The sequence below is a fragment of the Podarcis liolepis genome (genome assembly GCF_965112155.1).
Source record: "Podarcis liolepis genome assembly, chromosome: 1".
Classification (NCBI taxonomy): Eukaryota; Metazoa; Chordata; class Lepidosauria; order Squamata; family Lacertidae; genus Podarcis; species Podarcis liolepis.
In genome coordinates this window covers 66,909,005-66,931,492 of record NC_139554.1, presented here as the reverse complement: position 1 = coordinate 66,931,492, position 22,488 = coordinate 66,909,005, and the positions used below count along the sequence as shown (strand labels likewise).

The 22,488-nt window shown below is 43.3% G+C and overlaps 1 protein-coding gene across 11 annotated transcripts in view; it reads right to left on the bottom strand.

Moving 5' to 3' along the window:
- The window catches only part of BTBD10 (BTB domain containing 10), a 31,535-nt gene extending 10,304 nt beyond the window's left edge, over positions 1-21,231 (bottom strand). The window contains exons 1-4 of one of the 11 annotated variants that reach the window (XM_083478015.1): positions 20,989-21,076; positions 18,794-18,849; positions 9,665-9,823; positions 7,128-7,271 (exon numbers count right to left, since the gene is read on the bottom strand). In XM_083478015.1, the coding sequence (XP_083334141.1) occupies positions 7,128-7,271; positions 9,665-9,765 (245 nt within the window). In that variant the 5' untranslated portion in view covers positions 9,766-9,823; positions 18,794-18,849; positions 20,989-21,076. Of the gene's footprint in view, positions 1-192; positions 619-6,733; positions 7,060-7,127; positions 7,272-7,565; positions 7,712-9,664; positions 9,824-18,793; positions 18,850-20,988 lie in introns of those variants that run through there. The other 10 variants (XM_083478012.1, XM_083478021.1, XM_083478019.1 and 7 more) reach the window with 10 other exon arrangements.
- Between the last annotated feature and the right edge of the window lie 1,257 nt (positions 21,232-22,488).

The window sequence follows — 22,488 nt, the reverse complement described above, 5'->3', positions numbered from 1 at the left end:
GATTTACAAAGCAATCTACACACTGGAATATCAATAATTAACAGGTCTATTTCCAATCTTTCGTTAGCTGAAATTATTTCCTAACCTCAGTGGCATCCCAACATCAAGTTCTATTTCTGAAAAATTTAGGAAGAGGCACATTGCTTGTGGGAAAGTTTAAGTCCATCCTGGCAGAATCATTATGTTGCTCACCTCTTTATTACAGCTTGCAATACCCTGTCTATAGAAGATCCTATGGACCATTCATTGGAGCACACTGAAAAGTATATTCACAACGTGCAATATACTAAGAATATGTAAAATGGCTTTGAAAAAATATTTAAGATACTGACACAGAAGTAAAACAAAATTGAGATAAATATTATTTGAATTATTCCTATTTTTAAAAACCCTCAAACTTTTTGAAATAGTTTGACAAAAAGGATACCACAACACTAATATTTATAATTAGTACAATTAATAAGTTTTAAAGGTCAGCTGAAAAATTAATTACAAGGGGAACCAGAGAAATGCCACATCTGCACTCTAGTTCCACAACCTCTTCTACATGCAAGTGGCGAAGGAAGTCTATGTGACTCCCAAGACACATCCTTGTGCCACAGCCCTTGGCACCATTCTCCCTTGAAGCAATTGTGACATCAGCAACAGATCAAACAATCTCTCCCTGCTTATTTGCATGCTTGGAGCCTTAGACCATTTCCAAAAGCTTCAAAGCAGGTACCACTAACTTGTACATATTCACACAGCTAATATAGCTCCTTCCTTTTTGCAGAAGTGGTGTCTTACCTTTAAAGAAAATTAACAGTGATTTGACATCATACACACTGATTGACCCTAGCCTCTCCCCTAAAATCTGAGCAGTCAAATTTAAAAACCACCAATCCAGTCTACTTCTAACGCAGAATTGCTTTTTAACAGAATGCATATTAAACTGGATGAACAATAGAGCTGTAGGCAAATGTAGTAAAGCTTGTTCAAAACAGCAGGACAGAAACTGTCCTGGTGCAAAGTCTGCTTGTAAGAATGAAACACGGTTGTTGTTGTTTAGTCGTTTAGTCATGTCTGACTCTTCGTGACCCCATGGACCAGAGCACGCCAAGCACTCCTGTCTTCCACTGCCTCCCGCAGTTTGGTCAGACTCATGTTTGTAGCTTCGAGAACACAGTACATAATCTTATTTGTAATATAATGCAATTTAGTGGTCAGATTTGCACCACTCTTTCTCTCTCTTAAGAAATGGGAAGCCTGTTTTAAATCAACTATTTAAATCAGCTTTTTGTTGCCATTTTAAATAGATATAATTGCCTTGATTTATCATCGCCTCCCCAAAATAAGATCCCAAGAAGAGCCAAGCAGACCAAAGGCCTCTTCAATCCAACAGTCCCATGGTGTCAACTATATGCCTACAAAAGTCCACAAGTAGGATAAAAGGGCAATATAAATGGTCTTGGTTTTTATATACAAGTTATCAACAGATGAGCAACAGATGGCTAACTGACCATTTCAACTGTCCCATAATATTGCCTCTAAACATGTGTAGCTCTGGGTCCTGATACAGGCAGAAAAGGACTGAAAACTGGTTGGTGAAGTTCATGTACATTCTGTCCCATCGCACTGGATCAGAGAAGAGGCCTGATATGATGGGGGATTCCACCCCAATTAAAAATGACTGGGTGGAGGGGGAGGTGTGTGTGGAGGAAATGATGATGTGGTTAAAATGTGCCTGAATTTCAATGTAAGCCACTCACACAAATAGCTTTCTTTGCCTCACATGGATTGCTGCATGGATGAAACAGGTCTAAGATTAAATGTGACAAGCAAAAAGTATTTGCGTTCCACAGAATTATGTCTTCATCTTTCAAGGAGGAACTGCAGTGTCAGAAAGTCCAGCCTCTAAGACTAGATCCTTCACACACTGGCTGATGGAAACTAGACAACGAACAGATTACCCGCTAAGGTGGTATACTACCCCACATATCCAAAAGACCTAAGAAGCCAACCCATATAGCGCAACAAAAGACTAGGAAGAATTAGCTAACCTGATGAAGGAGAAATTTCTTCTCATCTCAGATCTCAAGCATGAAGCAAAGCCTATATATTTATTAGTTGCTTGTTATGACTAACACATCGCAAACCTTCTCTCCAACTGTGATGGTCCTTTATGCCAAAAAGGAAAGGGAGACACACCCTCAAGATCTTAAGTGGGAGAAAACCCCTTCTTGACTTCAGCAGAACATAACTAATGCATGGCATCAAAGGGACACTTTCATATTACAGGAAAGACAAGCTCCCACATTGCCACAATATTTCAACTAGGTTATTTCTGGAATGCTTTATATGTTTGCACACTGGAGGAAACAAAAGGAACCATGGAGCCCATATGACGGCATCCCCACTGCTCCCTTTACCATTGCCAATAAGAAGACACATCAGCAAGCTGGAGAAATACAAGAACCCTCCTGTTCCATAAAGTGTGAAGCAAGCCTCAGAGTGACAGACGGGCCACACAAAACCACCACAGGATGAATGCACCCTATGCCCAGTTGAAAAGACAGGAGGGAGAAATACCCTCCTACGCATATTGACAAACCTCTCAAAACTTCTGCAAGATATGAGGGAGGGGACCGAAAGTGCAGTTACCTAGATCATTCAAGTGTGTGCCTGAAGTAGTTTACTGATGGAGAAAAAAGCTGGCACTACTCTGTGCTGTATTTATTATTACTGTCCATCCCTTCATTGCATGCTAAGCTGCTTTTCTGAAAGTCATTTTCCAAATCTATAAGCAGCTTAAGACAAAGAGTGAACATTAGTGAAAGATAGAGATCTCCAACTCTAGAATGGGAAATAAGAAAGCAGGAAACACGACGTGACACGACACATATGTTAGCTAAAGGAAGTAAAATTTCATAAAAGTCTAAGTCATGATTTTGCATCTGCATTTAGGCTTAATTTTTTGTTTTGTCCCCTAAAGGTTCGTCCTGCCCCAGAGCAAGTCTGCACAACCCACAGAATAAAATGCTATTCTCTTTGGCTGTTTTCAAAAACAAGCCAAGCTCATGCATATTAAAACCTGGAAATTATCTACTGTAAACAGGTGCAACAGGAAGTATTGCAGATGACTCACAATAATACACTTCCTTAGGAAGCCTGAAACTCTAGAATAATCATGCTACTGGAATTTTATTCTGAACCACAGTAAAAAAATATATATTTTAAAATCCCTAAACTCTTTGTTAAGCTACTGAGATGTGTATTTTGAGGAGGAAAATCTAAACTAATTTTAAAACATATTTTACTCCCATTTTATATTGCTAATATTCTCTATTTCCTCTACAAAGAATATGGCATATGTTTCCAGATGAAAATCGCAGCAAACGTTTGTTTCAGAAATTTATCCCCCCAAAATTATAGGCAAACAACAACGAAACAATAGCATAAATTGAAGTGTGAAGCTGAACTGAGAATATCCTTCAATTCTCTTCAATTATGTACAGGAGAATTAAAGAAACAACTCTACTCTTGAGTGCTTCAAGAACTTATTTTCACTGGGAAGAGTAGAAATGAAAGAAGTTTGTACGCACTGAGTGTTGGCAACAAGGACTAAGAGAGTATTGGGGATGAGCAGATACTTGCCACTTCGAAGGCTATCCCTGTGTGCCAAAGGAGGAACCATTCTGAGACTTCAGAATGGAAGATGTTTAATTTAATGAAACAATGAATTTCTGAAAATTAATTTGTGACAAATCAAATTGGACAATCTGGAATGAACACGGAATCATTAAAATCTAAAATCAAAGTAGTACTTCACTTTCCAGGTGACTACTCCTAGGAAGCTATTCAGGGATATTAAAATGATTTATTCAATATATTTATACCCTACCTTTCTCCCAAGTTGGGGTTCAAGGCAGCTTACAACATTATACACACTAATCATAAAATATAGAATAATAAAAGCAAACTAGTTAAAAGCAATAATAAAATACATTGCAACATATTTACAACCAACAATTAAGATACAATTTGCCCTGACAGCAACCCAGTGATCAGCACTGTCTGCACCTTGGTTTCCAAAGGCCTGTCTGAAGAGGATGGTCTTAGGCTGCCATGGGAAAGATAACAAAGAGGGAGCCATTCTAAACTTAGTTTGGAATTCCACAATATAGGAGCAGCCACTGAAAAGTCTCCTTCATGTCACCAAAAACTGTGCTTCTGTTGCCGCTTAGTGTATTAACAGGTCTCTGTGCCTTCATTTGTTTTCTTAAAATCTAAAAAACCTCTGAGTACGTTATTCAACTGCCATGACTCAGAATGAAATCAAATGTTTTAAAACATTTTAATAAAAATAAATTTCCAGGTGAAACATTGGAACTTGTTGAATGTTAATATTTAAACTCAGTAAGTGCACTTAATTGATTATTTACCCCCTCATCAAAGATTTCAGTTCAACTTCCTTTGGCTATTGGAAAAATGATGTATTTATACACTTAAATTAATAATAGGTAGACAATGGAAAACTGGAGTTGGCTTAACTCTTAGCTGTTGGCATTGCAATGTCTGGTAAATTGCACAAGCAGAAAAACTTACGACGGAGGACCAAAAAAAGTGACTTTGCTGACACATTGTTTAGCTTCCTATCATTTGTGAACACACACTCAACTCCAAGACCACTGACAACTCATTACTCAACTAACAAAAACTGCTATAGCAACAGAATAACTTGTATTTGAGATTTTGTATACCTCCATTTGGGTTATTCTTATTTGCTACTGTTTGCTTATATTATGAAAAAACAGAAATTAAAATATTCTCTTAAAAAATAACATGGCATATTTTAGTCTTTGTTTGCTAAATATCAGTCAAATTACAAGTTACTTAGAGGAGCTAGCACAGTTCTTTGGAAGCATGCACTGTAATGTAATGTAATGTAAGGGATGTGGGTGGCGCTGTGGTCTAAACCACTGAGCCTCTTGGGCTTGCCAATCAGAAGGCTGGCGGTTCGAATCCACACAATAGGGTGAGCTCCCACTGCTCTGTCCCAGCTCCTGCATACCTAGCAATTCGAAAGCACACCAGTTCAAGAAGATAATTAGATACCACTGTGGTGGGAAGGTAAATGGCATTTCAGTACACTCTGGTTTCTGTCACGGTGTTTTGTTGTGCCAGAAACAGTTTAGTCATGCTGGCCACATGACCCAGAAAGCTATCTGTGGACAAACGGCGGCTCCCTCAACCTGAAAGTGAGATGAGCGCCACTACCCCATAGTCGCCTTTGACTGGACTTAACCATCCAGGGGTCCTTTACTTTTACTGTAATGTAGGGGGGCGTGACTCAGTCCCCCGAGCAGTTTTTCTGCCCTTTCCACAACCCCACCCATTTTAGTGCCAGTAGCCAAAAGAAAAATTGGAATTGGAACAGGCACAACCCGGGGGAGGGGCTTCCAGTTTCCTACTGGAGATGCAAATCACCCACTTCCCAGTCATCAGAATGATCATTTGGGCTGTGTGTCTGTTGATATATGTATGGGGCGGGGGCACCTCCACCGTTGGCATGCAGCAATCAGATGTTGATCAAGAATGAATGTGGCCCTCAGGCCAAAAAAAAGTTAGCCATAGTACTTTAACACATGTGCACCTAGAATACAGATTGCTGCCCAAACCTGGTAATTTGAAGGGGACATAAACCCTCGTTTGTAAACTCAAAACATTATCACACAGAATCACCCAGCCATTCCAATGTAGTAGCTTGCAACATGAATGGATGACTCCACACTATTTGTCTTCCTACAACAACAAACCACATAAAGCAACTGTTTGTTGCAAGTCACTTCACACAAACATATTGATGTGCACAGAGCACATACCATACATGTAACTTTAAGAAGCCTCTATATTGTACAGTACAGTATTAGATTTGAACTAATCCAAACTAGTCTTAAGAAAAACAACCCATTAATTTCTATCAGCTATTTTGTATATAAAACCATCAATTTCCTCATATTTTAAACAACTTCATATGATGCTCTACACTACAAAAATAATGCACTAAAAATGCAATAAAAATAAAATTATGCAATAAATGATGCAGATACAAAAAAAAATCAAGTCAACTAAAATGAAAGCAACTATTTTATCAGCCATAAGCATTTATAGTATATACAGCACAACTCTAGGAGCTGTAAAGCAACATGTTAAAACTACAGATTTAAGAAGCATGTTCAATATTCATAGTTTAAAGAAGTGTGTAGGGACTAACAATTAGAAAACTCAGATTTTAGAGTACCTTTAAAGAAAAAAATGCCAACACTTTCAGAGACTTACTAACCAAATCTTTTTATCTTCCTGACTAAGTGATAGAGTACATTCAAATAAACATTACACCTACAAAAACTTTTGTCTATGAATCTTTCAAACAACAATAAAAGAATATTCTGTCTTGCACTAAAAAAGCTAGTCAACCAAACTTAAAAATAGCCCCTTCTAAGAAACTGCATTTGAGTGGATATACAAACTTCCAACTCCTCTTAAATTAAGCTAAATAAATGCATCTTAACACCCCAACAATAACATTTCTGTTTATATTACAGTCTTTCCTTGAGACAAAAGATCATGCACACACACATCTGCTCTTTGTCATATCAGACATTTAAAGAGATCAGACTACACAAAGGACAGTTAGTCTTCTTTGCATTCCAGCTCCTGCTAAATGCTGTTCAGATTATTAATGGTTACGCACCTGCTTTTGGCGTAGAACAAGGAAGAAACACAAAAACATGGGGAAAATATCGAGACCAAAGTACAAAGGAAATCCGCTCCCTTCCAGGCGGTAGATTTGGAAGCCAGCTCAGCATCCTCTGGCATTACTTGCTAAGTTCAGCATATTTGCTATTTCCATCCTCCTCTCAGTACTCCTCTGCACCATTAGCCTGCCTTACTTTCTAGCATCCTCTTTTCCTCTCACCCTCAAGGGTAACAATCCTGTTACAGCTATTCAGTCCATTAAGTGCTCAGAGACGCAAGCCCCCTAGATATTAATTCAATTCATTTTCTCACAGCCACTGACTCAGCCGTGCACAGTGCAGTACTGACGTCTGACCTCACAGCCTCCTGTAAGCTGAATTCATGCTTACCGTTTCCTCATCTCTGAGCAGCCATTGGCTAACATAGTTGATGGACAGTGTAAGGAACGCATAAGAGAAGAGCTGCTTGGTATATTGCCAAATGCCATCTGTGAAGCTATTTCTAGTCCTGCCAGCTTGTCAGATTTCAATAAACTAACAAAACAAGGGAAAAGGTTTATTCTATCACACATCTTTCATGCCTGATTTTATAGTCATTCAGAGAAACACAAACTATCAAAGAGTTTCATTTCGGATCATATGGTTTGCTTGGATATTTAAAGATATTTAATAAAAGCCACCCTGTTTAGAGATATAGGAGAGAAAGGCAACAGTCAAGATAACTCAGGTTAAGAAACTGCCTGTGCAAAATAAGCAGGAGCCACCGTAACTGCTCTAACCAGAGTTTCTTCTACAACTTCAATGTTTCTCAGTTATACAATTACAAACCAAGATCTAAGCCGCTGATGTGAGGGGACAAGACTTGCTTGTGGGCTTCCACAGACATCTGGTTGGCCACTGTGAAAAGAATGCTCAACTGGATGGGCCTTTGGTCTGATTCAGCAGAGCTCTTCTTAACTCAAAAATGCAAGCAACTATCAAAGCAAACAAATATTTAGCTCTTTCTAACTCCAGAAAGGACGGAAGCCCCTCATAATAAATTATGCTCATCTGTAAAGTGTCACATGACCCCAAATGTTAGATTATTATTTTGTTTGTGAGTTGCAAAAATAATACAAGATTGATCCAGTATTTAATTCTCTAGCAAACAGCTTCCACAAATGTTCTTGTGCCATGGCATAGTCAGTTTTTGCACTCTGCTTATCTGTGTGCCTTTTTCAAGACTTTTGGTGTAATCAAACAATTGTTCTCACACCCTGAGTCTAGAAGGGGAGCATGCCATAGTTTTGCAGTAGAGTACTTGTTATTGATGTCCCTGTACCCAACTTTGGTAACAAATGTTTGTTTGTTTGTTTTTTTGAGATCTTAAAACGCTTGAAAACAATTTTGTTGTGAGATTTTCCATAATATTCCAAAAAATAAACACAGCATAATGACCCATGTTCTCTGTTCTAAACGTTATCTCCAAATGTACACTTTTAACACTAAAGTCATGCATTTTTGTGTTTTATACTGTAAACCACCCTGTGATCCTTCGATAAAAGGTGGTATAGAAATCAGAAAACAAAGCTAGCTGCCAATTACTTTTATTCATATAATACAATTTTATTTTCATTTGTATTACTTGCACGATTTCTTACAACAGAAATTTGCAGTTTGCAGTTCAGTCTTTTGAACCAAGCCTGATGTCCTAGGCTCAGGGTAAGTAACAACATTTTTTTGCAGTGCCAATGCATATTAAGCAAACAAGCTATTCTAGCTGACTCAACGTATCCCCATCTAGTGAAAGCCTGCTGAAATCGGGCTTTATATCACTTCTGACCCAGGGCTGAGGACCGAGTGGATTTTTCCAGAAACAGTAAATTTCCAAATTGGAAAGCGGCTTCCTAGAATATGCCTGCTCACCATTCTTTTCTTAGATGATTCACAGACAGCTTTTTCGATATACACCAGCTGACTAAGGCCATCTAGGCTAAGGTTACCAGATTTTTTTCAATGAATCCAGGGACACTTTTCAACTTCAATGGATTTTGTATGGGGACTGATTTGTAAATCCAGGGATTGTCCTGGGGAATGTCTGGTAACCTTAATCAAGGCAGCATATAAGCACAGTAGCTTCTAAGGTATCCTGTTAACAGTCTTAAACCAACAGCATGTTTTTAGTGCTAAAGTAGCAAGGTTACAGTGCTTATATAAGCAAGGCACCATAAACTGTATTTACAGATTTTCCACTGAACTGATACCTTCTGTCAGTAATATTCTAGACCTATTTTTCCATCTCTGCAATGGATACTTCAATACCCAGCGAGGCAGAGAGGATCATTTTGAACTACAATGAATGTATATGAACTTCTAAATTTAAAGTTATTCCATGAAAAGATGCCAGGTGTTAATTTGCTTAACATTTTTTATTATGGCAATGCAAGCTGCAAAGCAATTATTTCTACTATCAAATGCCTTCACCTATTGGTTCAGCACAGTAAGAGTCAAGTTACAGAAGGGAAAAAAATCTGTAGTTAGACAAGTATGTCAAATAGTGTTGCTATCTGATAGTATTGCTGACAGGACAAAACTTATTCAGATTATTCATTTGACCATATATATTGCCTTAGATGTGTATAATTTATACCTAGTGGCGTACTTGTTTCATTTAACATCTTTCTACCCAGGTAGGTGTTTTTTTTGGTAAGTTTTGATGAAATAATCAATAATTGGTCAACTGAACTCTGTATTTTACACATTCTCAGATGGCTACAGCTGGCAGAAGTGAGAAGTGATTAACAAGCTCAATAAAGATACAAAAAATGATACATTCACTCAGAATGATGTTTATCATCTGTTACTGAGAGCATCAAACTTTTCAATAGTTTTTCAGAATCAATTTGGATTAAAGTTTTGAGATGCTATACAGCATATGTGCTACCTACCTTGAATGCTTACAAAGTTTACGGGGTCTACTATGCAATTTTCGATCACAATTCTCTGGATCACTGGAGTTACTGTCATAAGGATGAGGCCGTCCTGCCATTCCACTCCAAGCTTCCTCACACTACTGCTCTGAAAAGCATACAGCCAGCACTCATAACCTACATTAAAAGAGCAGCATTGTCCTTTAAAATGCCATTTATAATAATAAAAAAGCAAAATTAGAAGCATTTTGCTATTTATTCACATGCACCCACACAGTCAACATAACAAGACTTTTAGAAGCAAACAAACCTGAACTTGGCAATGTTACAGACATTTCCACTATGGGAAGTCAGTTTTAATTATATGCATGAATGTTTGCAGACATGGAACACTGATAGCAGCCTCTTTAATTACCTTTTAATAGTACATACAAAAATGCTTAACTGCACATGCATCAACAGTTTACGCAAGATACTCTAGGTTCTTTAATGCATGACTCATAGGAATATCTGTCTTTGACAGATAGCAAAATGTGGTCTCATAGCCTCCCATTTATGCTATAACACTGGAAGTTTTCACCATTTCCTTTGAATGGCTGGTACCTCCTCTCACCTAATCCAAGGTACGTTTTGAATTTATGCTTTGCCATGAAACCTGCTCAGTTCATTGTCTGAAAGAAGGCAAAAGCCCCCTTCAGTTCATCTGACAAGGGTCAAGTTCTTTGAATACTGGCCAATAATTAGCATGTATTCAGAGCTTTTGAATATTCACAGCATTTCTCTTCAACAGCCTAGATTTCCATATGCATGGAGATAATATCCTGGTTCAGGCTTGCTTAGATTAAACTGGTTTCTTGACTTGCTGGCTCAACATCACGCTTGCCCCTCTCCCCCAAAAAACCAATTTGGTACTAGATCAGGTTCTCCACAGCCAGGTCAGTGCGTGTGTACATGTGTGTAAACACAACCCCAAAACTTGCAAATTACACTATTTAAAAAGCAGATTTTTGTTTGTTTGTTTGTATGTATGTATGTATGTATGTATGTATTTCTGGGCAGTGCTGGGAACTCCCCACTAGTAGTATATATTCTGATAAACACTTTGAATCTCAGCATAGTCCTAGTTTCGATCCCCATAAAAATCATCATCTGTTTGCACAGGTGAACAGAGGTGGGGGGGGGGAATGAAGTTTCTTTAGACAGTGTAATCATCGGAGCTATTAAAAAAAAACTCATATGAAGTATTTCAAAGCCAAACCAGATGTAACAAGTAGTTACTAAATTCATCAACAATCTGCTTCTTTGGTCTACAAGAGAATATATACAATGAAGCTCCGAGCAATGCAAAATTATCCAAAACTTAAAAGAATCAAGACTATAGAGGACAGGAGAAGATCAAGGGAAGAAAACATCTCAAGAAAAATAGGAAATCATCCATTCACTCAGTGCTGTGACTGAACATGAAGGTAGGTAAGAAAAACAGAGCAAGTAGGTCCTGTGTGGCTTTGAAAGAAATAAAATTGGTAGCCTGCATGATTTGGAGAGGCTGTCAACTGACCAGTAAAATATTGTTATCTGGACGGTCAGCTACTTACCATGTTGTGGTAATATGTGAAATCAATAATGTACAGTACTAGTTTAGAGGCATCTGCCAATCTAAATGCATTATGCTTCTAAGAAGAACAAAACTATATAATTAGCATAGTGACTTCAGTTTGTTACTGATAAATTATCATTTTAAGTAGTTAAGTATGTGACCCTTCAAGTGACCAAAGGTCGACTTTTTGTTGTTTTGACCAGTCAAATGCCACTTCCATACTTTGCCTTCAAAGTATGAAGGCATTCAAAGGCTGCTCTGGGAGAAGGAATTTACCTATGAGAAAAGAAATCTGCAGGGAGGGAAGGCTAGTCCCGTCCTTTTAGAGATGTGAACCCATTAGCCCTCAAACCAGGACTCAAATTCATAGTACATGTAATAATACTGAAAGCCATTTTTGGCAAGGTCTCTCTGCTGAAGCTACCGTAAGAAGGCAGATTTATACAGGAGTACAGTGGTGCCTCGCAAGACGAAATTAATTCGTTCCGCAAGTTTTTTCTTCTTGCGGGTTTTTCGTCTTGCGAAGCACGGTTTCCCATAGGAATGCATTGAAAATCAATTAATGCGTTCCTAGGGAAACCGCTTGCCAGGCTGGCGATGCGGAGAAGGGCTTTTCTCCGCACCGCAAGCCTTCAGCACAGGTACGGGAACAGAGGGGAAGGGGCGCAGCGCTTTCCCTCTGTTCCCGGGGCTTGCGTGGGAGGAGGGTTTTTCCTTCCCACCGCCAACATTCAGAACAGCATTCTGAATGTTGGCGGTGGGAAGGAAAACCCTCCTCCCACCCCAAGTCTTCAGGAAAGCCATCCGATGCCGGGCGGCGGGAGAAGGCTTTCCCCCTCCGCCGCCCGGCACCGGGGCTTCGTCCCGATGCCGCGCGGCGGCGGGAGGCTTTCCCCCTCCGCCGCCCGGCACCGGGGCTTCGTCCCGATGCCGCGCGGCGGGGGGAGACGTTCCCCCTCCGCCGCCCGGCACCGGGGCTTCGTCCCGATGCCGCGCGGCGGCGGGAGGATTTCCCCCACCGCCGCCCGGCATCTGGGCTTCGTCCTGATGCCGCGCGGCGGCGGGAGGCTTTCCCCCTCCGCCGCCCGGTATCTGGGCTTCGTCCTGATGCCGCGCGGCGGCGGGAGGCTTTCCCCCTCCGCCGCCCGGCATCTGGGCTTCGTCCCGATGCCGCGCGGCGGGGGGAGACGCTCCCCCTCCGCCGCCCGGCACCGGGGCTTCGTCCCGATGCCGCGCGGTGGCGGGAGGCTTTCCCCCTCCGCCGCCCGGCACCGGGGCTTCGTCCCGATGCCGCGCGGCGGGGGGAGACGTTCCCCCTCCGCCGCCCGGCACCGGGGCTTCGTCCCGATGCCGCGCGGCGGCGGGAGGCTTTCCCCCTCCGCCGCCCGGCATCTGGGCTTCGTCCTGATGCCGCGCGGCGGCGGGAGGCTTTCCCCCTCCGCCGCCCGGCATCTGGGCTTCGTCCCGATGCCGCGCGGCGGGGGGAGACGCTCCCCCTCCGCCGCCCGGCACCGGGGCTTCGTCCCGATGCCGCGCGGTGGCGGGAGGCTTTCCCCCTCCGCCGCCCGGCACCGGGGCTTCGTCCCGATGCCGCGCGGCGGGGGGAGACGCTCCCCCTCCGCCGCCCGGCACCGGGGCTTCGTCCCGATGCCGCGCGGCGGCGGGAGGCTTTCCACCTCCGCCGCCCGGCATCTGGGCTTCGTCCCGATGCCGCGCGGCGGGGGGAGACGTTCCCCCTCCGCCGCCCGGCACCGGGGCTTCGTCCCGATGCCGCGCGGCGGCGGGAGGCTTTCCCCCTCCGCCGCCCGGCACCGGGGCTTCGTCCCGATGCCGCGCGGCGGCGGGAGGCTTTCCCCCTCCGCCGCCCGGCACCGGGGCTTCGTCCCGATGCCGCGCGGCGGCGGGAGGCTTTCCCCCCTCCGCCGCCCGGCATCTGGGCTTCGTCCCGATGCCGCGCGGCGGGGGGAGACGTTCCCCCTCCGCCGCCCGGCACCGGGGCTTCGTCCCGATGCCGCGCGGCGGCGGGAGGCTTTCCCCCTCCGCCGCCCGGCATCTGGGCTTCGTCCTGATGCCGCGCGGCGGCGGGAGGCTTTCCCCCTCCGCCGCCCGGCATCTGGGCTTCGTCCCGATGCCGCGCGGCGGGGGGAGACGCTCCCCCTCCGCCGCCCGGCACTGGGGCTTCGTCCCGATGCCGCGCGGTGGCGGGAGGCTTTCCCCCTCCGCCGCCCGGCACCGGGGCTTCGTCCCGATGCCGCGCGGCGGGGGGAGACGCTCCCCCTCCGCCGCCCGGCACCGGGGCTTCGTCCCGATGCCGCGCGGCGGCGGGAGGCTTTCCCCCTCCGCCGCCCGGCATCTGGGCTTCGTCCCGATGCCGCGCGGCGGGGGGAGACGTTCCCCCTCCGCCGCCCGGCACCGGGGCTTCGTCCCGATGCCGCGCGGCGGCGGGAGGCTTTCCCCCTCCGCCGCCCGGCACCGGGGCTTCGTCCCGATGCCGCGCGGCGGCGGGAGGCTTTCCCCCTCCGCCGCCCGGCACCGGGGCTTCGTCCCGATGCCGCGCGGCGGCGGGAGGCTTTCCCCCTCCGCCGCCCGGCATCTGGGCTTCGTCCCGATGCCGCGCGGCGGGAGGAGGCTTTCCCCCTCCGCCGCCGGGCATCGGAGCTTCGTTCCGAAGCCGGCGGCGGGAGGAGGTCCGAGGACAGTGGGGAAGACGCGCTGCGCTTCCCCGCTGTCCCTGAGATTTCCCTATGGGCTGTCGTCTTGCGAAGCAAGCCCATAGGGAAATTCGTTTTGCGAAGCGCCTCCAAAACGGAAAACCCTTTCGTCTAGCGGGTTTTCCGTCTTGCGAGGCGTTCGTCTTGCGGGGTACCACTGTATAACTGTTGTTTCTACCTAACTGTCAGACTGTATTTGAATCACAAATATATAGCCCTGATCTCCCTTTGACTTGAAAAAAGAATGTAGTTTGTTAATATACACATACTGGGTCTCTGCTATTATACTCTAAATAGACTAGAGTGGTTAGAGAGAAATGTCATGATAAAGGCTTCATTAAAATCTTAATTCTTTTCATTTCAATTTGTAATTTATACAATTAATCTCAATAAATGCTAACCACAAGAAGAGACTCAGCAAATATCATCATTAGACATGGAAGCTGTGAACTGGAAAGACCATTGTTCAAACCTCACTTGCCTGAATTCCCAAGGTGGCCTAAGACAAGTTCCTATTCTCACAGTTTTACGTAGTCCCATCTCTACAATATGGGAATGACACTCACTGATTTTACAGTGTTATTGTAAAGTATATTTGAATAATATGTGAAGTGCTTTGAATAATCTAAAAAATACATAAAAGTTATATTTGTCATATTACATACCCATCATATTAAATGAACCAGTATTAGACTGAGAAGCAATGTGTTACATTTAAGATCAAATCAATCCAATAATGAGACAATCAACTGGATCAGAAGTGTGATCATGTGAAGGAGCCGAGGTGCAACTTTTAAGCAGAAGGCCTTACGCTTCTGGTTCAAAGAGCACTGTATTTAAATATGGGTACTACTGATCAGGCTACTGACATGATCTCATTTCATAGCTTCACCTTATCAGATTTCTAATTAGCTCAGATGTAAATCCATATACTAGCAAATGCCACAGCTTTCAGAAACTGTAACCATCTCTGACATTATCTAATATCTGTTTTCAGGGCCATTTCAAGCAAGGCTTTCACTTCCCTTGCTCCCAGGCTATTGAAGCTGACTGTTTATTCCTGGTCACTCCACTTTAGTTGGTCCATTTTGCTGACTGTGTTGAACCTTACAAATAAACAATATGCAAGGAACTGAAACTGTTTTAAACTTACAACTTCCCTATACAATTTGAGTTTTCCTGAAATTGGCTTTGCAATTCTCATGTCATGGGATAAAGGTGTCCGTCTGCTTTATCAAGGACAGCAGCAGCGACATTGAGAACTGGGACAATCCTCCCCCTGGACTCCTTCTATGCCTTCGGCTTCTGCAACACTTTTCTAAGTCAATGCTCTTATAGGTAGATCTTTGTACAACTTTTCCAGTGGAGGAAGCTCCTCCTCAGTCTTCTCCCTCCCTGCCTGGATTCTTATTATCAAGACACACACTCTTGTCTTTATCTTCCCAAGGGCTACATTTATATTTCCCCCAAGGAACTGATAGTGGCTTGTATTTTCATTATAAAACTCTGTAAAGTACACCATCACAGGCATGGATAGCACCACTGTGTAGATAAATAAATGAATTTTGAACTAGATGGTGTGCTAACCACTAAACTCTGGGCTCTTTCTATGTAACAAGTGAAGGGATAATACCTGAAGATATGAGGCATTAACAAAGCAACAATGCTTTATTCCACTTTACTGTGTGTGTTTTTTAAGGAAAGGGCTTTAATAGCGCTGTGCTGTTTTTATTGGTTTTATCACTTGTAATTTAACAGATTTGGTTTTTATATTGTTTTCATTCTACTTGAGTTTAATTATTTTTAATGATTATTTTTATATGTTTTTAGCTTTTTGAATTTTATCTGTCTTGTTCTAATTTGTAAGCAGCCTTAAGTCCCAGTATGAAAAGGCACGATATAAATATAATCCTCCTCCTCCTAACTGTAGAAAGGTGGTGTATTTTGAACTAGCATAATCAATGGTGGCAGAACTTGCTGCTCTTCCAAATTCCATTCAGGAGGCTTGGGGGGGGGGAGTCTACTGTCACCTGAACTGGCAAGAAAGTGTGGGGGTCAGTTCTGAGCAATGAGCCCAAAGTCACACAATATGACCAAGCTAAAAGTTTAGAATAGGTATAAGTTTATTCTTGCCCCATTCTACCACACTCTGGAATGCCCCTTTTGGGGTCTTGCATCAGCATAATTGCACTGCAGACTAAGCCAGGGTGAGATCAGCCTAACTACTGTTGTCTATTTGCTGGTAACCTCTAGGTTAGATTACTGCAATTCATTTTACATAGGGCTGCCTCTGAAAATGGTTCAGAAGCTTCAGCAGGTGAAGGATTTGATGGCCAGGCTACTTGCCAGGGCAAGATGGTATGAGCACATTACACTGATCCTGGCCCAATTGCACAGGTTGCCAACTAGTTTCCAGGCCAAATTCAAAGAGCTGGTTTTGACCTATAAAGCTTAAATGCCTCAGGACCAAAATCCTCAAGGACCACCCCTCCCCATATGAACTGCCCCAGACCCTGCAATTGCCATTGGGGGCCCGTCTTTGTGTGCCTCTACCACAACACAAGAACGGGCCTTTTTTGCAGTGGCTCCCCAAAGGAGGCTTGGCTGGCACCTTCATTATACACCTTTAGGCACCAGGTGAAAATTCCTCTTCAACAAGGCCTTTGGCTGATTATCCTTTCAAATGTGTTTGTGGGTTATTGGTTTGTTTGTTTTCTTGTCCTTATTATGTATTTTGTGTTTTTATCTTGTATTTTATGCTGTGAAGTGCCCTGAGATCTTTGGAAGAAGATATAACAATTTAATAAAAATAAAAATAAAAATCTACCTGGCTCAACTGGGAAAGACTAAGATCTGCCAAATCCAAACTCTCGTATCCCAGCAAATCTTGGGTTAGTTACCCGACTCTTCTTCCCCTTTCCTTTTCATCTGTCCTCATCTTCAAATATCTCTTCCCCATTTACCCTCACATTCTTTCTTCCTTGTTTCTTCTTACATGTCACCCTCCCTGTCCCATGATACTAAATAAGATGATTGGGGCCAGATAGGCTTGTCTGATGAAGTAAACGTCTCTAGGTTCAAGTCATGGCTTTCATACAAGATAAGTGACACTTTATAACATAGTTTTGCACATGAAATTACATTATGTCAAGAAACTTCCTCTGGAGAACTTTTATCAATTAGCAGTTTATTTGTTCCACTGTGATATATTGGGAACCAGCCTCTTAAGACAACTGGTGGAATGAGGAGGAGGGGTGGTAAGCATTCTGCTACTTCAGAATAATGAGGAGCTTACACCAGTTAAGGTACATTAGTGTTATGTTGAAGTTTTAGGAAACAGCACCTTATTTTCTTTTCCAGTTTCAGTCATTGTCTAAAGTTCTACCAAATATCCATTTGGACCTTCACAAAGTAAAAATTTTAACAGCTGGTTTTCTATTTTAATGAAAGTTGTCATCATGTTTAACAGCATGACATCCCGTTTAAGTGGGCCGGGAGGACACATTTGTTTTCCAAGGCCTTCAGTGATTAATATAAACTGAGCTGTGAAAGTGATACTGTGGTTTGGTTTTGTGTATTTAGGTATTTGTTGAGGTTATGTGCTGGCTTTTAGTAATGTTTATTTACTTTTTTATCTATCCCAACCTTCCTCACAAACAGAAGCACAGAGAAGCTTACAACTTAATTAAAACGCCATTTAAAACATTCCACAATAATAAAGAACTGAACAACCATTGTTAAAGCTATAATATCACATCTTTAACTGTTGTGTTCCTGGGACAGCTAATTTTCAAATATCTTTTTATGTTATGATGAAGATGTTTTAAATGTTTTTAAACTATATTGTGTTGGTTGCACTTTGTAAGTCACTTTATGATAGTTATTGAAAAGCAGGTTATAAATACATAACAAATTACAGGCATTATTTAAAGATCTGAGCAGCCAAAATGTGTTGCATTACCAATATTGTGGCACCTGCTAAGATTATTGGGGGTACTTCTGGATCCATAGCTGTCACTTGAGGCTCAGGTGGCCCTGGTGGCAACAAAGTGCCTTCCATCAGTTGTGGCTGGTGGCCATAGCTGTACCTGTCAGCTATGCTCTGGTAACCTCTAGGTTAGATTACTGCAATACATTATACATGGGGCTGCCTCTGAAGATGGTTCAGAAACTTTAGCAGCCAGGATGCTCACCAGGGCAAGACGGTTTAGCATATAATGACAATCCTAGATCAACTGCGCTGGTTGTCAGTTAGTGATTGAGCCAAATTCAAACTGCTGGCAATACCTCAAGGACTGCCTCTCCTCATATGAACTGTCCCGGACCCTGCAATCATAATCTAAGGCCCTTCTTCATGTCTGGAGGGGGGCAACTGTTCTGTGGGCTTTTTTTGAGGCGGCTCCCTTGTTTATGGAATGTTCTTCCCAGTGAGGCTCACCTGGCACATTCACTACATATCTTTTGGCACCAAGCAAAAACTTTCCTCTGTAAACAGGGCTTTAACTATTTGTAGCCTTTTAGGAGAGGGTGGGATTTTTTAATGTACAGTATTTAATTTTCCTCTTGGTTTTATTGTATCTATGCGGGGTTTATTGTCTTGCTTGTTTGTCTGTAAGTTGCTTTGGGTTGCCCTAGGCAACATAAAGTGACTAACAAATTTAATAAATAATAATAATAATTCACAGCAGCATGTAGTTATTTTTAAGAATTATGGACATTTTGCCTTTATGCCCAATGCCTCTAGGAATCACATTATTGATACTGATATTTACATAATTAAAATGCTCTCATAAATATATTCCTATTTCTGTCCGGATTTAAGTCTCTCCTTTTACTTACCAAAGCCAGAATACTGTTCTACATTACTATGATGAAGGGGGCATTGTTGGAGGAGGCTGGAGAGAAATTAATGAAAAATTGTGATGGAGCATCTCCCAAAGTAAGGCAAAAGAAATAAAACAGAATGATCCAAGCATACTAGTTTAGTATTTGCAAATATTTTGTGAAAGGAAAATAATGAAGTTGTAGGTTTTGAAGAAGCAGAGGAGATGAAGAAAACATAAAGGCCTGTTGTGTAAAATTCCAGGATAATAAGTGCTAACTGTTTTACAATAAAACGGGATGTTTATACTACAAAAGATACATGGTGTCTCACTGAAGCACCACACAGATTTAATGAGGCTTAAAATCTCTATTTAGACAAGAATAACATTTTTTTTAATATTTATGATGATCTCCAATATTAGTTGTATTCAGAGCAGACCCACTAAAATCAAAATATGACTAGTGTTGGATGCCATCCATAATCTACTGTCATGATACAATCTAGTAGATTAGTCTGATGCGCTTTCTATTATTTTCCAGGAAGTGTACAGCTTAAACACAAATCTAAGTTAAGTGTGTATATATTTGAACACGTCCATTAATATACCCAAATTGTTTTGAAATATAAGAAAAGTACTCAAACATTTTACATGTCTTAAGTATCTATGGTTTAAAACTTTTAACACTGCAATAATAAAAGAACTGACAAAATGGCCACATTCACACACAAGCCAAACCACAGCTTAGCAGGAATGTGTAGGTTACTGGAGAGGAGAGGAAATTGTAACCACTTTGTTCCTTCCTAGTCCTAAAGTCAGTGCAGTGTGTCAGCTAAGCCAAGGTTTGGTTTACCATGTGAACCAGTAACTCCTATCCAAAAGAAAGAAACTAGCTAAGTATCATCTGTTGGAATTTAATTTTTGTTAGATGACGGATGCCAACAAAAAACAATTTATAAAGAAGGTATGTGGCATGACATCAAAAGTATTGTTAGAAAATATTTTTCAAATTAGTGAAATACAATACTAAACAGTGGCACCAACTGAATTACATGAATGACACAAGGATCAAAGAAGAAATGATAAGTCTGGAACGAGTGATGTGACAGATATGGGGATACTGGAATTACTGGACCCAACTGCATTCTCCTGTACTGGTAGCCAACTCTAATAATAGTAATAAAAAAACTACAAACGACACTGTAAATGATTTGTGGCACAAACAACATCCCTTATCTTCCCAAGTAAACATTAGAAATATTTTAAGCCTGATCTCTTTAGAACACCGAAGTCAGAATAAACCACAGAAAGAGCAGCACATATATTGGGAAAATTACAAGGCAACTTTTCCCATAAATCTATGTTTTCCGTTAAAAAATTCAAAACAGTCCAACTTTTTTGAGTACAGTATTGTATTCTTAAAACTCTCCCCCCACCCCCAACACAACCTCTCCACCTCCTCATCCCGGGCTTTCCCCAATATGCCCCCCAACACCCTTCCAGAAGGGCAGGATGTGGCAAAGAAGGGGGCAAAGGTGAGCTACCCGTGACAAGGCACTTCTGTGGGAGCAGCCATACGCCCAACAAGCCCGTCGGTGAAAACGGTAAGAGCACCAGGAGAGGAAGGAGGGGGCACTGGGAACCGGGAATCACCATGAACGAGGCCGTAAACAGCCTATAAATAAATTAATAATAATAATAATAACCACCTCAATCCCGCCCTTCCTTCCTCGCAACTCTTTGTGGTCCACATGGGTTTTAAAACAGATACCCCCCTCCTAGAGAAACCTGTCTTGCCGCACTTGTCAGGTAGACGCAGATACACGCGCATCTGACGCGCGTCACACATACACACAGAGTCAGGTATACGCGTGTACACACAAACGTATCTTAATACCACGCGGCACCCACCACCACACGTACCCAGCTTCCCAACAACCGCTGACTCTCCTCATTTTATAGACCTCCCTGGTAACGGCCACCCGCCCTCCGCCAGCGCAGACGAGCAGCGCCCACCTGCCCCGACCTGGCCGCCACCGCGACGCTTCGGATCTCCGGCCCAGACTTGCTTCTGTGGGAGAAAACAACCGGTGGCCGCCGCCGCCCGCTGTCCTGCCTGCCGACCACCGTCTGCCCGACCCTCCCATTCTGCCCCAACCAACCCCCGGGGGGGGCTTAAAGGGCCTCCCGCCGCCCTCCCACTTTCCTCACCTGCTGCGCCCCACAGCGCCGGGGCTCCAGCCTCGCCGCGCTTCCCCCTCGCCGCCGCTGCCTCTAGCCGGCAACTGTCGCTGCTACTAGGCCCCGGCCGGCCGTCTGCCCCCTGCTCTCGCGAGAGGTAGGCGCGGAAAGCTCGCGAGGCGTCGCCTGGCAGCAGGGAGGGAGGAGAAGCGGGTGGAGAGCGCGAAGCTCGCTTACCGCGCGAGGGCTGCTGCTGCTGCTGCTGCTGCGGGCGGCTTGGCTCCGAGGCGCGGGACGGTGGGCGCGGGTTGGCTGCTCCGCGGCGGCCGGCTCTTCTTGCAGGCGCCTGCCGCGTTCCGAGGAAGTGGTGGCTGCAGCGGCGGCATCGTCGCCCCTCGGCGCTCACTTCTCTCGCCCCGCTCCTCTGGTAGCAGCGACGTCTCCTCCTCCTTCCTCCCGTCCTTTTCCCGAATCTGCTCAAGTGGACGGTCGTCCCCCGAGAATTGGGCATCAGTGGAGGATTGTGACGGCGCTTCTTTCATTTATTTTATTTTATCGTATTTAATATTTTGCTGGAAGCCGCCCATAGTGGCTGGGGAAACCCAGCCAGATGGGCGGGGTATTATTATTATTATTAATTAATTAACACGCTCGGACCGTGTGTAAGCATGACCGGGGTCGGGCTATTTGGCACCCTAGGCAAGGCTAACTACTGGCACATCCCCTCCCCAGCCCAAAAAACATATTTGCTAACTTCAGTTTTCAGAAACAGATGTCTTGCAGGAAAAGGAAATGAAAAGCACAACCGTTGAAGCTGCCAAGTTTATTTTAAATTGCAAGAATCGGTGAAACAGCAAACTTTGATTATCTTTCTCAAATCCAAAACTGTTTAGAAACGTTGAGCACGTTATCCAGGAGTTTTTGTTATAGTATGAAGAGAAGCATAGACTCTGAAAGATTTCGAGCTTTTGCTGTATAGGTCCACAGCACAGATCTTCAGTATCCATATCTTTGTTTCCATTGAGCATCAGTTATTTCTCCAAATTCTTGCAGGCCTTCAGTACATCTTGATTTTTTGTTGTTGATACTGTATATATCACAGAGGAAGCCAAATAGGGAATTAAAGTGTGGTGGCTGTTGGAATCTGTTTTCAACAGGCTGTTATGGTTGTGTTGTGAGACAACATAGCAGAAACCTAACTTTGGATATCTGCTTCGGATCTTGCAGTGCATTTTCTTGGGCCACAAATTTAAACTGCTGTTTCTTTCCCCTCTTTCTAACTTGTTCTTTCTCAAAAGTTTGGTAGTATTTCTAGTTCCTTTGCAATCTCAGTAGCATCTGTCAAAACTTGTTGAAAACCCTCATCACTTCTGCAGCCCACAAGTTAATTCTAATCTACTAATTACTTCATAAATGATAAAATTCCTCAAAATTGAAAATTAAAAAAACAGAAATTTATAAGATATAATAAAAACTGTGCCCCTTAAAGGTTAGTACTGTGCTCCTTCTGAGGTCCGTGCCCTAGGTGGC